At 43.6% G+C, this 15,676-nt stretch overlaps 1 protein-coding gene across 5 annotated transcripts in view; it reads right to left on the bottom strand.

Moving 5' to 3' along the window:
• ARFGAP1 (ARF GTPase activating protein 1) overlaps positions 1-14,099 on the bottom strand; it is a 34,845-nt gene extending 20,746 nt beyond the window's left edge. For 3 of the 5 annotated variants that reach the window (XM_060277344.2, XM_060277346.2, XM_088674728.1), the window contains exons 1-3: positions 13,931-14,099; positions 3,432-3,495; positions 1,469-1,578 (exon numbers count right to left, since the gene is read on the bottom strand). In XM_060277344.2, the coding sequence (XP_060133327.1) occupies positions 1,469-1,578; positions 3,432-3,491 (170 nt within the window). In that variant the 5' untranslated portion in view covers positions 3,492-3,495; positions 13,931-14,099. Of the gene's footprint in view, positions 1-1,468; positions 1,579-3,431; positions 3,496-13,789 lie in introns of all 5 variants that reach the window. The other 2 variants (XM_060277345.2, XM_088674727.1) reach the window with 1 other exon arrangement.
• Between the last annotated feature and the right edge of the window lie 1,577 nt (positions 14,100-15,676).

Raw genomic sequence — 15,676 nt, 5'->3', positions numbered from 1 at the left:
TTCAAGTTAAAGCTGGAGCATACACACATACACATATAAATAATCTGATATTGATCTGAAATGTAAAAAAACTAAACAAACCCAAAATAAAAATCAGACACCAAGCTGGATCCAGACATAGTAATGCTGGACTGCTGTGTCACCTGAAGCAAGGATCATAGTGTATCCCTACGCCTAGAGTTTAAGGAGGCCAGTTTCATAACCCTATTTGAAGGTGACTTGCGTTGAGGATACCAAACTTAGGGATAAACCACAATCCCTGCTCCAGACAACACAACAGGCCAAGATCCAGGGATCAAACACTCTCAAAGTCCTTCTCCTAGCTGTGCAAGAGAAGCGAAAGCACATGATGGGCCAACTCCCATCCCTTGCAGGGGCGCAATTAGTGCCAGCGCCTTCCACCAGGAGTTTGGGTATAATCTTCGATGCTTCCCTTTCTATGGAGGCGCAGGTTACAGCAATACCAAAGGTGGCATTTTTTCATCTCCAAGCTAAGGAGTTGGTCCCTTACCTCACTCGCCCCGACCTCGCCATCGTGATCCATGCGACGGTTACCTCCAGGCTTGATTATTGTAACTCACTCTACGTGGGGCTGCCCTTGAAACTGATCCAGAAACTCCAGCGGGTGCAGAATGCCGTGGCGAGACTCCTTACAGAGTCCTCGCCGCGGGATCACATTCACCCAGTGCTATACCAGCTGCACTGGCTCCTGGTGGAGTACAGGATCAGGTTTAAGGTGCTGGTTTTAACCTTTAAAGCCCTATACGGCCTAAGACCCTCATACCTACGGGACCGCCTCTCTTGGTATGCCCTGTGGACGACCTTACGGTCTGCAAATAACAACCTCCTAAAGATTCCGGGCCCCAGAGAGATCAGACTGGCCTCAACCAGAGCAGGGGCCACGGCCTGGTGGAATGCTCTCTCACAAGAGACTAGGGCCCTGCGGGATTTGACATCTTTCCGCAGGGCCTGCAAGACAAAACTATTCCGCCAGGCCTTTGGTCAGGGTTCAGTCTGACTCATTCAGCACGAAGGAGGTTCCCAGCCTGCTCACAGGTGCTTATAACATCAGTGGAAACAGTTGGTAACCGCCTTCAATTTTAACCTGAAGATTGCCACTTGTCCAGTTTTAATTTTAATTTGCTTAAATTAATTGTGGGGTGTATCTTAATTTATTGATTCCATGCTTTTATGCATTGTCTTACTGGTATGATGTTAGCCGCTCTGAGCCAAGCTTTGGCTGGGGAGAGAGGGATATAAATAAAATTTATTATTATTATTATTATTATTATTATTATTATTATTATTAGCTCAAGGCTTGCTGCAGCTCCTTCCTGCTTGGGCATGGCAATCTAGCCGTGGTTCAGTGTGGGATGTGAATGCAGCCCATGTGTTCCAATATATACATTTTCATTTACTTGTTTCATCGCCAACGAAAACGTATTTGTTATCACCATTGATGACTGACCTGAGATGAACACCCAAGCCTCTATGCTTTCCTGAGCATTCCAGGCAGATCCAAATTCCATAGGTCACACTCACCCACTGAGGGTTAAATGCACCACATTCGAAACAAACCTGCAATAAAAAAATGGGGGTGGAAGTTATTTCTGTTTTCACTAGTTACTCCAGGTGAGTGAAACAGACCAGAGTCAGACATAGCTCAGAAATTATATCAAAACAAAGCAAACCTTGCTATCTTCATAGTGGTATATTAAGGTACCAAGCGTATGAACGCCTGCATTTCTCTTACATCTGTATTTCCCACATACCGTAAGTCTGCCTATGTATTAAAATCTTCCCTGGAAGCCCTTTTCCAGGTTCCACGAGTTCAAGCAGGTGGTGACAGGAGATAAGAGCTGCTCTGTGGTGGAATCTCAGCTCTGGAATTCTCTCCCCATAAAGGTTCACACAGCACCAAGCTTATGATTCTTTTGTCACCCGGTAGAAAGGTTATTTTCATCTTGCCAGCCTTTCAGTTGGCTTTGCTGCTCCTATTGCATTTGTATTTTGTTTTAAATGTATTTCTTATTTTTAAGAAAGCTGCTCTGGAGATCTTTGCATAGAAGTGAACGGTATCAAGTAGCTAAAGCAAATAAATAAAACAGTACTCAACATATATAATTAGAGCTTTACAGCCTGCTCTGTCTGCTAACTTATTTGGAGTAGAAGCTGCAGGCTGCCATTCAGTCTAATACGCTGAATCAAATTATTCGTATTAAAGTGCTTCAGTACTACTCACACCAATTAAGATGTAACAGTGGCTTTTGGAATCTGTCCTGCAAGAATATATCTACATGGAAACATTCCATAAGAGCACAGAAAAGACTGCCTGCTGCCAGACCAGCTTGTCCAATTACCGAAATTCAGATACACCTCTCTAGGTACCCACACCTATTGCTACCCAACTGACTTAAAAGGGGCTTTTCTGCGATACTTTGCCATTGGTGGAACTATTTATTTTAAAAAATGCTTGTATACCACAATTTTATTTTAAAAAAATCAAAGTGCTTTACAACCATATACACGGTAAATATATTACCATAAATCAGAATCATCAGCTAGCATTAAATGCTGCTGATCTCATTCTTTTAGCCAGTTGCAGTTTTTTACAGTGCAATTCTGTGCATGTTTCCTCAGAAGCAAGTCTCACTGATGCACAGTCATACTTTGGAAGTCAAACAGAATCCATTCCAGCAGTCCGTTCGACTTCCATAATGTTTGGAAACCAAAGCGCGGCTTCTGCTCGGCTGCGGGAAGCTCCTGCAACCAATCGGAAGCTGTAGAAGCCCCGTCAGATGTTCAGGTTCCAAACGACGTTCACAAACCGGAACACTCACTTCCGGGTTTGCAGCGTTTGGGAGCCAAAACATCTGAGTACCAAGGTGTTCAGAATCCAAGGTATGACTGTAAATTGATCCCACTAATTTCAACAGGACTTACTTAAGAAGTAGATGGGAATAGGAATGCAGCCTAAGTTTCAAACTGTATTATGACTTCTCTAACCGAAATACAGGATATCATATTTTATAAAGAAATAAAATCTGTTGCACAAGGTTTTCAAGGACAATCTTGCAAACAAGCACAGCTGAACCCCACCAATATGATTTGCTTCTTTTATTTTGATAAACTTGCTCCAACGTACAAAAGTCACTGTGCGAGCATGAAGTTCTGCTGCAATATGGCCCAGCTATTCAAAAAGACACTACATGCAGGTATTCTTGCAATATTTATTTTGCACATGCAGATATTATATGGTTTGATCAGGACGACACAGCATTTTATGACAAACGGTCCAGAAAGAGAGTTCATTAAGGCAAATCTGTACGCTAATATGAGCAGCACACAAAAGGCAAGTGTCTAACATGAGCTGGAGATGACTCACTGCTGTTGAACCATAAGCTGCTAAGAGGATACACGAAACTGCTTACATTGTTCTCATCCTGCACTCGCACTTCTTTAAGGACCTTCCTTGTTCTTGGACTTGCCATGGCCCTGCAACAGAGAGGAAAATAAATTAAGAGATCCAGATATAAAATTTCATTGCAACCCAGTAGAGATAGATGTTGCAGAGATGCCCCTTCGATCCATGGTTTGTAGCAGGGAGGTTGCTCGGTGTGTGTGTGTGTGTGTGTGTGTGTGTGTGTGTGTGTGTGTATTAGCATTAACTATGATACTCAGCTTCTAAACCAGGCGTCGGCAATGTTTTCCGGCCACGGGCCGGAGGTTTCCGATGTATGTTCTAAACAAATGATCATGTTAACCAGGTACCCTTGAAGCCAATTTGAAATAGGTGTGCCAAAAAATGGTTACGGGGGAACCATGGTGAAAATATCCATTATGTACCTGCAATGCCAGACTACAATGAATCATAAGCAGTACTAAGTGCAGATTTCCAAAGCTTGGGTGGCCATTTGCAAGCCATGGTTTAAGGGGACACCAGTATAATGTTTGCACTGAGTCTCTGTGGTGTTAATAGTGTTCCATCTCCTGCACTGGGATTCTTGCTGAACTGGGACCAGAAAAAACAACAACTGGAGAAAACAACTCCAATTAAATTCTCCAAAGTCATAGAAGTTACTGGTACAATGAATCAGTTTTACACCATGCTTCACATTTTCAAAAGAATTAATCTTTTACATAATAAACACTATTCTGAAGTGAGGTATGTTCTCAGCCAAGGAAAGTCAATACAGTTTTAAGCATCCGGCAGCGCCTTTCTATAATAAAACCTTCCCATTTATATTATTTCTACTGTCAAGTTTTATGCGCTGCTCTAGCTACTGCTACCTTTTCCTTGAAAAACCACAGTGACATATAGCGTTGCAGCAAAATAACCAGCAAAGCCAGGAACAAATGTCCTGTCAGCCGGTTTCCCAGCGTGATTCATGAGGAAAGTTGTGCAAATTGAAGGAGCATATTATTACTGAGTGAGGAAAGGTTGTTTCTTTGCAGGCTTGCTTGCCTTTTGTGCAAGATTTGGAGTAGATATTCCCTTTAATTGACTGTCACAGAAAATGCCACGCCATAACGCAGAGGCAGCCCCAACAGTATCTGAAGGCACCATGTCAGCTCAAATTGCCGGGGTCAATAATCAGGGCTTGTAGAACTGGGGTCTTGCAAGGGGCAGGACAATGAATGAAACCTTACTCTTTTTGCTTCCCATCTCCCTGTCCCTGTAATTTGAGGATCCCTAACTGAAGGAGGAGGGGTTCAAGGAATCAAACCTATAGCAACCGACACAGAGAAGCAACTAACACATCACTTGTGTTCTTTTAAGAGATCCCGAATGAGAGCTTTTGTCTTCATTCTATTTTTTTGCCAGCATGGATATTCCCTGGAAGAGGAATGTGCATATGCGACAAGAGATCTGGTTCCTATTTTTCTGCAGATTAGCTCCCTACCTACTGTGCATAAACTGTAAACGCTGTCTGTAGTAAACACAGACCCTAGAAGTTATGAATATATGGAATACAGTGCTGGAGGTTCAAAGCTTTTCATTACATTGTTGCAATATTTACAGCATCCCTAGATGGAAAGTCAATATTATTATAGCCCATATTAAGAATGCAGAGAAAGGGCTAAGGCTGAGTAAGAACAGCTTGCCTAAACTACCCAGTGAGATTAAGGCATAGGAGAGGTTTCAACCAGGAACTAATCCAACCAATACTTAATTTCTTGCATTAGTTCACAAGAGACCAAATTAAAAAATTAATTATGGGATTTAAAAATGATTAGAAACTTGCTTTTTCCTGCTCTGAAATAAAGTGGGCTGTTCCTGAGCAAAAGGAACTCTGTTTTGCCTTGGCGATTGAGAGGATGCAAAGAGAGTTGCACCGTCTCAGAATGAAAACTGTATTGGCTTTCTCCAATCTCCCCATAAAAGTAAAGTGTCAGGCAGGGAGAAGAGAAAGGAGGGGTGCAGTGTTCAGACAGTTATCGCTTCCAACCAGAGGAATCTGGAATCTGACGTTTCGCTCCCTCAGAAGGAGCATCTATGCCTGCAAATTTCATTCCATGTAGTCAAGATATATAAGTTATACACTGGAACCTCGAGTTACGTACTGTCTTCCTTACAAACGCTTCGGGTAAAGAGCTCCGCTAACCCAGAAGTAGGTGCTCCTGGTAGTGAACTCTGTCCCGGGAAGTGCGCCTCAGGTTAAGAACGGTTTCGGGTTAAGAACGGACCTCCTGAACGAATTAAGTTTGTAACCGGAGGTATTACCACTGCACCCATTTGGTCATTTCCTTATGTAAACCAATGGGGGAGAGAAATCAAGCCAAGGCACTTCAAGGAAAGGCACCGTGGGTTATGCTTGAAGCAGGCTTTAGTTGAATTGGTCTCCTTTCTGAAGTGGAATCCAAACAAAATTTAGTCTTTGATGCACGCTCCTAGCTACCCTATGCCAATCAATGTATTTTTTTTAATTTTTAAAAATCCCCATAATGAATAGTGACATCAGGGAATAAAGACAGCTATAAGACACCATTATTGGCTTGCACTGCAACTATTACTTGCAAAAATTCAGATTCTCCCAACCTGCTTAATAAGGTTGTTTTTTAAATACACACACCGGGGGGGGGGGAGAGAGAGCTCAATAGATAGAACCACCACCATCTCTTTTTCTTTCATTAAATCAAGAATTTATTCATCTTCTTTTTAACCCATTGCATTTGCCACCCTGATTTTAAAACTAAAGTTCTCTCTTTTTCAAAGGAACTTAAGATGTGTGTATGGTTTTTTCCTACACTCAGCACACTTCACGAACAATACACAGCACATCGGCAGAAACTTCATGGATCACAATATCCAATTTTGCCTATGCAAGGAACATCATAGGTTTATTTTAAAATGTGAGAAAGTAGCAACTCCACTATTAAACAGATGTTATATTGCACAATACAGAATGAGAGAGCGATTAACGAATATGAATGGGACAAAGAATAGCAAGCTGACTGGGTAACAAGTAGGAGCAGTTCCATCCAACGAAAGTAGTCAAAATAAAAAATCAGAAACAAGGGATTATTTGTGGGCACATAACTCTTTTCTATTGGGTAACTGTTAAGACTATAACTATTCCCTTATCACTTGCCATCCTGGCTGTGGCTGGAGAGCCACAGGTTTAGGATAACAGAATTCGGAGAGGAGTAGACTTCATGGAGAATCAGCATAAGAAAAATGATAGCAAATAAATTGGGGGTGTTGCATTATGTCTGTTGAGGGCTGCAAAGTTGAGACCTGTTGAGAGGTCAACATGCCAACATTGGATAAGACCAGAGCCAAGAGTTGGCAGTGCAATATTGGGGAGGACATAATACAAAAGCGGCAGTTAGTTTGCTGTCAAGACTGATTTAACAGCTTGAAGACAAGAATAACTTTAATGATTTTTTAAAACTGCTTTTAATGGTGATTTGTGTTTTATTGTATTAAGACAGTTGAATATGGATCTTTTTATAAACAAACGTAAATAAATTAGTGCTTCTCTCAAAACGTCTGCTAGCCTAAGAAGACACATAGCTCTCTTAGTGATTTATATTTTTGGGAGTGGGGGGCATTCTCTCAAAGGTGGGATAAAATGCATTAAAAATAGTTGGAAGAACCTATCCATCTCTTGAATTAAACTAGGGAGCTTTGAATCAAATTCTAATTATAAGGTATTTTTTTCTGACTTATCCTATTGACTTCACTGCTACACATCTTCTTGCATTCCCTGGGCATCAACAGAAATGTTGTCATAAAAAATGGGACATATATATAAAATAAAAACTTCCTGGAAGGTTAAGCACATTTCACACTACATTAACTAACATATTAAATTAACAGAACGATTAAAGAATGCTTTGCATTAATGTGAATTAAATACGAGTGTATCCACATCTGGCAGGCTCTGGTTAGATTCTGGATATCTTCATTTACTACACATTAGAATGGTTATTTCCAAATGGTGGTTTGCAGGAGCTTCGTGGGTGGGTTGCTAGGCTGCTCTCAGTGGGTGTCAAGGACAGTGAAGCACAAAAAGAGAAGAGGAATGGAATGTCTCTCCTTGGTGGCAGGGTTAAAAGAAGAGTACTAAACAAAGGCAAAAAAAAAAAATTCTTTGGGAGGTAGAGTGGGTAAAAATATTGTTATAATGCCAACTATGTTCCCCACCACCAGCTGCTGTCCCAGAAACCTATTTATCCTATCAGCTTCCAGAAGAATGGGCAGGCATCCTTCTTAAAACTACAGGATGACAGTTAAGATTTGCCTCTGCCATCCCTTTTACCCAAGTGATGGGGATATGCTTTCTGGACAATTGTGGTGTTTCAAGAAATTAGGAACATAAGAAGTGGCCTTATAGAGAGCAAGATCATTGGCCTATCTAGGTCAGAAGTGTCTACATTGAGTGGCAGTGGTTCTCCACAGCTTGAGACAGGAGGAGTCTTTCCCAGTTCTACCTGGAGATGCCAGGGACTAAACCCTTTTGCATGCAATGTGTGTGTTCTGTTACTGGGATACCGACCCTCCACGTATGAGTTCAGAGCAGGCTGCGTCAGAGAATCCCATTAACTCCTTCCCTGAGGATCGTATCACTGTCCACATATTGGAGGGTCATGCTACATATGGTCTCCCCCATTCCAGAAGTCATGATATGGGCAATTCATCAACATGATGGCACTCATGTGCCCTGGTACCCAGTTTGGAGATCACAGTTCTGTGTATTCAATTAGGTCCCATATTTCTCAGTTCATACCTGTACTTGTTAGATCATAGAATCATAGCATTGTAGAGTTGGAAACGACCACGAGGGTCATCTATTCCCAGCCCCTGCAAATGCAGCAAACTTTTGCCCAATGTGGGGCTCAAACCCACAACCATGTAATTAAGAGTCTCGTGCTCTACCAACTGAGCTATCCCTTTCTAAGAGCATGTACTGACAGCTGTTGTGGATCACAGGACATGCTTTCAATTATACTTCCCTCTTCATGAGAGGATTAGGCAGACAGGAATAAGCGACTTCATCCAAGAGCATCTTTAGAATGTGAAAATGGCTCTACACAAAATGTAGACAGTGCAGGTTACCGTAGCAATATTGTCTGCAGCATTAACAATGTTTGCATAGCATGCTTAAGACGTTCTACTCCTATTAATTACATGTAGCAAGAGCGTAGCATCTAAAGGATACTAGGATAACACTCTATTTCTTACAAGTTAAGATGCAGTAGATTTTGTCTTCTTACAAGTAACTTGTAAAGCCACAAACAAGCACGTGAAAGTGAGCCCTCAAGGCAATAGTAAAGGTAAAGGGACCCCTGACCATTAGGTCCAGTCGTGACCGACTCTGGGGTTGCAGCACTCATCTCACGTTATTGGCCGAGGGAGCCGGTGTACAGCTTCCAGGTCATGTGGCCAGCATCACAAAGCCGCTTCTGGCAAACCAGATCAGCGCACGGAAACGCTGTTTACCTTCCTGCTGGAGCGGTACCTATTTATCTACTTGCACTCTGACGTGCTTTTGAACTGCTAGGTTGGCAGGAGCTGGGACCGAGCAATGGGAGCTCATCCCGTTGTGGGGATTTGAACCGCCGACCTTCTGATCTGCAAGCCCTAGGCTCTGTGATTTAACCCACAGTGCCACATAAAAGAAATGTAAGAATACAAATAGAAGGTCAATTTTAAAACAAAAAAGGAAGATACTGGAAGACATTTTAAGATGCTGTACTGTCTGCCTGGTGTATAAAAGGATTTGCTAGGCTATGCATCTCTTTCAAAGAGAAACTAGACTGACCTATATACCAATTTGAGGCCATGGCCCTTCCTAGCATGCCTTATTATTTGCCCTCATGCTAATGATGATAACTGAGTCTAGATCTGTTCCAGAAAGGAAGCTTCACAAAATAAGTGTCTGGACCAGCCCACATATTTCTGACACTTTATCTCCCCTTCTGGAGCCACTTATGAGAAGGTTGATTGTCACCAACTCTTATTTTTAAGCAACCAGATCTTCAAAGAATCCAATGCTTTTTGAAATCAAAAGGCAATGACTAGTCAAAGACTAGTGTCTTAAACAGCACTACTACTTGCATAGACAAGCTACTTAAGGTTCAACTAGCTAATCTAACTTCTCCGAACAGAACAGTCATTGAACAACAATGCAAAGGAACATGGGAAACTGAGTAGCAAACTGACTTATTAACACAATCATATCGTACATGACTCCTGCCAACCTAGCAGTTCGAAAGCACGTCAAAGTGCAAGTAGATAAATAGGCACTGCTACAGTGGGAAGGTAAACGGTGTTTCCGTGTGCTGCTCTGGTTCGCCAGAAGCGGCTTAGTCATGCTGGCCACGTGACCTGGAAGCTGTACGCCAGCTCCCTCGGCCAATAACACGAGATGAGCGCCACAACCCCAGAGTCGGTCACAACTGGACCTAATGGTCAGGGGTCCCTTTACCTTTATCATACATGAAGCACCAGTTTTGGGGTGCTGCCCTAATGCCTTACTTCAGACGTTTCGAAGAAATGGGAAGAGTTACAAATGGCTCACTCCTTCTCTTTCCAAGCTTCCAGCTCTCATTCAGATAGGGGAATGTGCAGGAAACCTAGAGTTCCATTTCAGCACCTAGAATGGCCATTGGTCATATTCTAACATGTACACATGGAACCTGGGGGCAGGGAAGGACAACACTGTTCTTAGGAGTTTTTGTTGATTTTTAGCAGATAAAATCCATGGATACACCTAGACAGTGAAGAAGAATCCACTGAATAGCCTGAACGCACTTAAACAGAATTAATCAAGAGTGCAGAACTTACCCAAAAATGTCTACATGAGAGTCCCAACATAAGTCAATATGAGTTTCCAAAAGGAGCAGCAAGTGTGAGAAGACAGAACTGCTTCTGTTCATATATTTCTAAGTGAGATTTAATAAATAAAAATAAAACTGGAACACAAATGTTGCAGCCCATCCTCATGCATTTTTACACAATGGGACTTTGTGCCCAGTGGGACTTATTTTCAAGTAGATACACATAAGATGGCATCCCCAGTTCAGAAGTGAGAGATGAATAAGGAAGAAGAGAGAAAATACCTCACTGTTATCAAAGTTGCCTAGAGGTTAGTCATGGGTAACTTTGAGCCAGACACAATCTTCAGCACAACCTAACTTACAGGGCTGTTGTAAGAATTCAAACAAAAAGGTGGGGAAATCATATGCAATACCCTGAGTTTTTTGGAAGAAAGATGGGATGGAAAAAGGATTACTAAATAATCTTAAGACATTATGAGCATCTGCTCTAAGGGAACCAGCCAGTGCAGGTGAGACAAACTCTGCCGCCCTTCTCAAGACCCCTGAACATAGTATCACTGCTTAATCAGACCAATGGGCCCATGTAGTCTAGCATCCTATTTCCCAGTATGCCAAACCAGATGCCTGTGGGGAGTTCACATGCAGGACAGAGGGCAGCAAGTAGTACTGAAGCATCCTGCGTCTAATTCTGGAGATAGCATGCAGCCATCAGGACTAGTAGATATTGACAGCCTTATCCTCCATGAACTTGTCTAATCCCCTTCTTTGGTCATCATTGCATCTTGTGGGAGCAAAGTCCATAGGTTAACTATTAAATGTGTGAAATAACACTTCTTTCGGCCTGTCCTGAATCTCCCACCATTCATCTTCACTGAATGATCCTGGGTTTTAGTGCTGTACAAGAGGGAGAAAAACCTCTCTATCCACTTTCTCCACACCATGGATGTCTTCCCTGCCCTGCTTTCCTCTCCTAACACCACCACCACTCTCCAAACATTGCAAGCTTTCCTTATAGGGGAGCAGTCTTTGGAGCATTCTGAATATCCATTTCCGCACCTTCTCTAGGACTGCAATATCTTTTTAGCAGTTCTGCAACCAGAGTGATCGCACCAAATTTCTGCTTAAAGATAATACTGGTAGCCTTGTATTTCATCCCTCCTCCAATTATTGATCCCTTTTTACACCCTTTCTACATCTGCCACACCCTTTCATTCTTTCCACCATGACCTCAGGATCCTGACTTCTCAGTCAGTCACCTCCATCACCTATCCCACCAGTGTTAAGTTAGAATTTTTTGTCCTGATGTGCATCACTTTACACCTCCATAGCTTTTATTTCAAGGGACCCAGGTGGCGCTGTGGTTAAACCACTGAGCCTAGGGCTTGCTGATCAGAAGGTCGGCGGTTCGAATCCCTGTGACGGGGTGAGCTCCCGTTGCTTGGTCCCAGCTCCTGCCAACCTAGCAGTTCGAAAGCATGTCAAAATGCAAGTAGATAAATAGGAACCGCTACAGCGGGAAGGTAAACGGCGTTTCCATGTGCTGCTCTGGTTTGCCAGAAGCGGCTTTGTCATGCTGGCCACATGACCTGGAAGCTATACGCCGGCTCCCTCGGCCAATAACGCAAGATGAGCGCGCAACCCCAGAGTCGGTCACGACTGGACTTAATGGTCAGGGGTCCCCCCCCTAGCTTTTATTTCATTTACTTCTTAAAATTTATACACTGCTTGATTGTAAAACAACAGCAACCCTCAAAGCGGCTTACAAAAGCTAAAACAGTAAAATCAAGGAAAAATTACAACACTACCTTAAAACATGCAGAAGTTAAAATACTAAGACAGATTGAAATGACCTCAACTATCTAAGCATCTGGGTAGTCTTGTTTAAACAGGAATGTTTTAGCAGATACTGGAAAGAGTAGTGCAGATGCCTGCTTGATCTCAATAGGAAGGAGGTTTCAAAGTACTGTAGGCGCTTCCAAACTAAATGACCGAGTTCTTACAAAAACGGAATGGACATTATATGGCACCTGTAGCTGTGAAATGTGCTGATTCTGCCAATTGAAGTGGTTGACTGGGCGTGTGTAGGGTAAGGCAACCTTGCAAGTAAACTGGTCCCAAATTGTTAAGGGCTTTATATACTAATAGTAACACCCTGAGCCTGGCCCTGCAGCAAATGAGCAAGCAGTGCAGATCTTGAACATCTTTCTGCCCATTCACCCAGTATGGAAAGCTCTTTTTGGAGCGCTCCCAAACCCCTTTTTATACATACCGCCCCGAGCAATTTGGCACCAGCAGCAAACTTTTCCACCTCAAACTCCAGTTCATTTTCCCAAACTAATCCTTGTGGAAACCCGCATCTTATACCCTGCTTAGAAAAGTCCAATTTAGCCAACTGCCTTAAAGCCATTTTTGGCATTAAGCAGAATATATATTTATACACCACCACCACCACCCCTCCATTGTGGGAACTGCCTACAGTGTACATTTCTACTCTCCACTTCCTGGTTTTTAACTGGTTACCATCCATAAAAGGATCCCATCCTCTTTAGCTTCTTTGAAGCTAAACAATGATGATGAACCAGGCCTTTTGGCTGATCAACATCCCATATCCTTTTAAACGTGTTTGTGGGATTTGGGGGGGGGGGTATTGGTTTGATTTGCTCATCTTCTTGTCTTTATTATACATTTTGTGTTTTTATCTTGTGTTTTTATGCTGTGAACTACCCCGAGATCTTCAGAGGAAGAGAGGTATACTAAATAAATAAATAAATAAAGGAAACTATGCAAATGATGAAAGCCAAAACAAAATTTAAAAAAAATCCTTCCAGTAGCACCTTAGAGACCAACTAAGTTTGTCATTGGTATGAGCTTTCCTGTGCATGCACACTTCTTCAGATACCAGATACTTCAGATACTCTGAAAGCCAGAGTGGCCCAGCAGTTAATATGTCCAAGTAAGACCTGGGAGACCAGGGTTTGAAGGCCACAAGGCTTCCTTGGGGACCAGTCGAAGCCTCTCAACCTACCTCACACAGCTGTTGTTGTTGTTATTATTGCTGTTGGGGCTAAATGAGAAGAGAACCATGTAAGCCACCTTGAGCTCCTTGGAGGAAAAGGTGAGGCATCAATGCAATAAATCATAATAAATAAATGATGGCAATGATGATAATGATGAAAGCAGAGCCCCCTATATCCTCAATCTGCAGAGCATGAGACTTTTCACCTCAGGGTAGAGGTTTCGAGCCCCACATTGTGTGTGTGGGGGGGGGGAGATTCCTGCATTGTAGGAGGTCGAACTAGATGGCCCTTCGTGGTCCCTACGATCCTATGAAAAGCTAACCACCTTCACCCACCCCCACACTCCTGGGGGGGGGGTCGGAAGCGATTCCCTCCAGAACCCCACCAACACCAGAGTTCCTGAGGTAACCTAGAATTCGAACTCAGGGCCAGAGGGTTTTTAAAATTTATTATTCTTATTATGGAGGGGAGATGCCAACACTCACCCTCGAAGATGAGGATGTGGCCTGAGGTAGCGATGGGGGGGACGCCTCTCTCCCCTCCTCTTCTTCTTCTTCTAAATAATAATAATAATAATGACGATGATAGCAATAATTATAACTATTTCTTCGGCCCACGGGTTGTACCTGGCGGGTTCAGTGGCGCGGCGGGTGCAACGCAGTCGCTACCAGTCAGTCGAGCCTCTCACCCGGCTTCGGCTTCTCTCCCTCAATGGAAATATATATATAAATATATAAAATTCCCTTCTGTTCTCACAGCGCAGGCGCAGCTTCCGCCATAGCCGGCTACGTTGCCACTTCGCAAGGGATTCTGGGTAGTCCGAGGGAGGGAGGGCGGAAGCGGAGCGATGTGGGCAGGGCGGGCTCCTGAGGGTCCATCCGCGCGTACGTGCGCGAGAGACGCTTTGCGCCTACGCGACTCAGCGCGCGGCACCTTGTGCCCCACGCCCCCTCCTTCTCGATATGCTAATGAGCAGCGCGACGCGGCTCCTGCTTAGAGCGCTAGAGACGCCCGACGGCCACGGCACGCTCGTTGATTGACAGACGCGCGCTGAGGAGAGAGAAAGCCGGGAGGAGGAGGAGGAGCGGTCGCTGCTGCTGATTGGTCGCTGCGCGCTAGCCGGGAGAAACGCGCTCATTGGAGGAGGCGCACGCCTACGCGCTACATGCGTGTTGTTCCAGGAAGGCGGTTTCACACGTGCAGTTTTAGGACCGCGATTTAAACAAAACGGCACCCCGTTATACCCACTCCCGTGTGTTTCAGACGACGCTTGATGATGCCTCAGGAGCTACCTAATGGTCTTTCTGGCCGTTGTTGTTGTTATTGATTTAATTTTTATACCGTTCTTCATCCGAGGATCACATTGCGGTTTACAACATAAAAACTCAAAAATAAATAACATAGGAACAAACAAAACCATAACGCCTCATACACAAGTTTTTACACAAGGCGATAATTGTTAGGAACAATGAAATATACATTTGTTGCCCTTGCATTAATCATCTTTGCAGATTTCTCTAGATTCCGCTTCCTTCCCCAGTCTGAGTTGCTCCTCTTGTGCTGAGTTTTAGCTTATAAAGGCGGGGACATTGTCTCTTGATCTCGGGGGTTGCGCGCTCATCTTGCATTATTGGCCAAGGGAGCCGGCTTACAGCTTCCAGGTCATGTGGCCAGCATGACAAAGCCGCTTCTGGCAAACCAGAGCAGCACACGGAAACGCCGCCCGTTTACCTTCCCGACGGAGCGGTACCTATTTATCTACTTGCACTTTGACGTGCTTTCAAACTGCTAGGTTGGCAGGAGCTGGGACTGAGCAACGGGAGCTCACCCTGTCGCAGGGATTCGAACCACCGACCTTCTGATCGGCAAGCCCTTATACAGTGATACCTCGGTTTTTGAACACAATTGGTTCCGGAAGTCTGTTCATAAACTGAAGCGTTCATAAACTGAAGCAAACTTTCCCATTGAAAGTAATGGAAAGTGGATTAATCCGTTCCAGACGGGTCCGCGGAGTACTCAACCTGAAGCGTACTTAACCCGAAGCATGGGTGTAATTGGTTCCGGAAGTCTGTTCATAAACTGAAGCGTTCATAAACTGAAGCGAACTTTCCCACTGAAAGTAATGGAAAGTGAATTAATCCCTTCCAGATGGGTCCGCGGTGTTCGTAAACCGAAAATTCATAAACCGAGGTGTTCATAAACCGAGGTTCCACTGTACTGTACATTGCTGTAAAATAGTTGGATGTTCTGCATTATATCAGAATTTGATATAAAGGGGGAAATGAAGAAATAAGAGCAAATTTCAGTGTTTGCTAAACAGTCTTGCCGGATCCATGTGAGTCTGAGGGGGGGGGGAGCCTTTTTCTTTTCAA

This window comes from Zootoca vivipara, chromosome 7, assembly GCF_965207765.1.
Source record: "Zootoca vivipara chromosome 7, rZooViv2.hap1.1, whole genome shotgun sequence".
In the NCBI taxonomy this organism is placed as follows: domain Eukaryota; kingdom Metazoa; phylum Chordata; class Lepidosauria; order Squamata; family Lacertidae; genus Zootoca; species Zootoca vivipara.
This window is presented reverse-complemented; position numbering and strand designations above follow the sequence as displayed.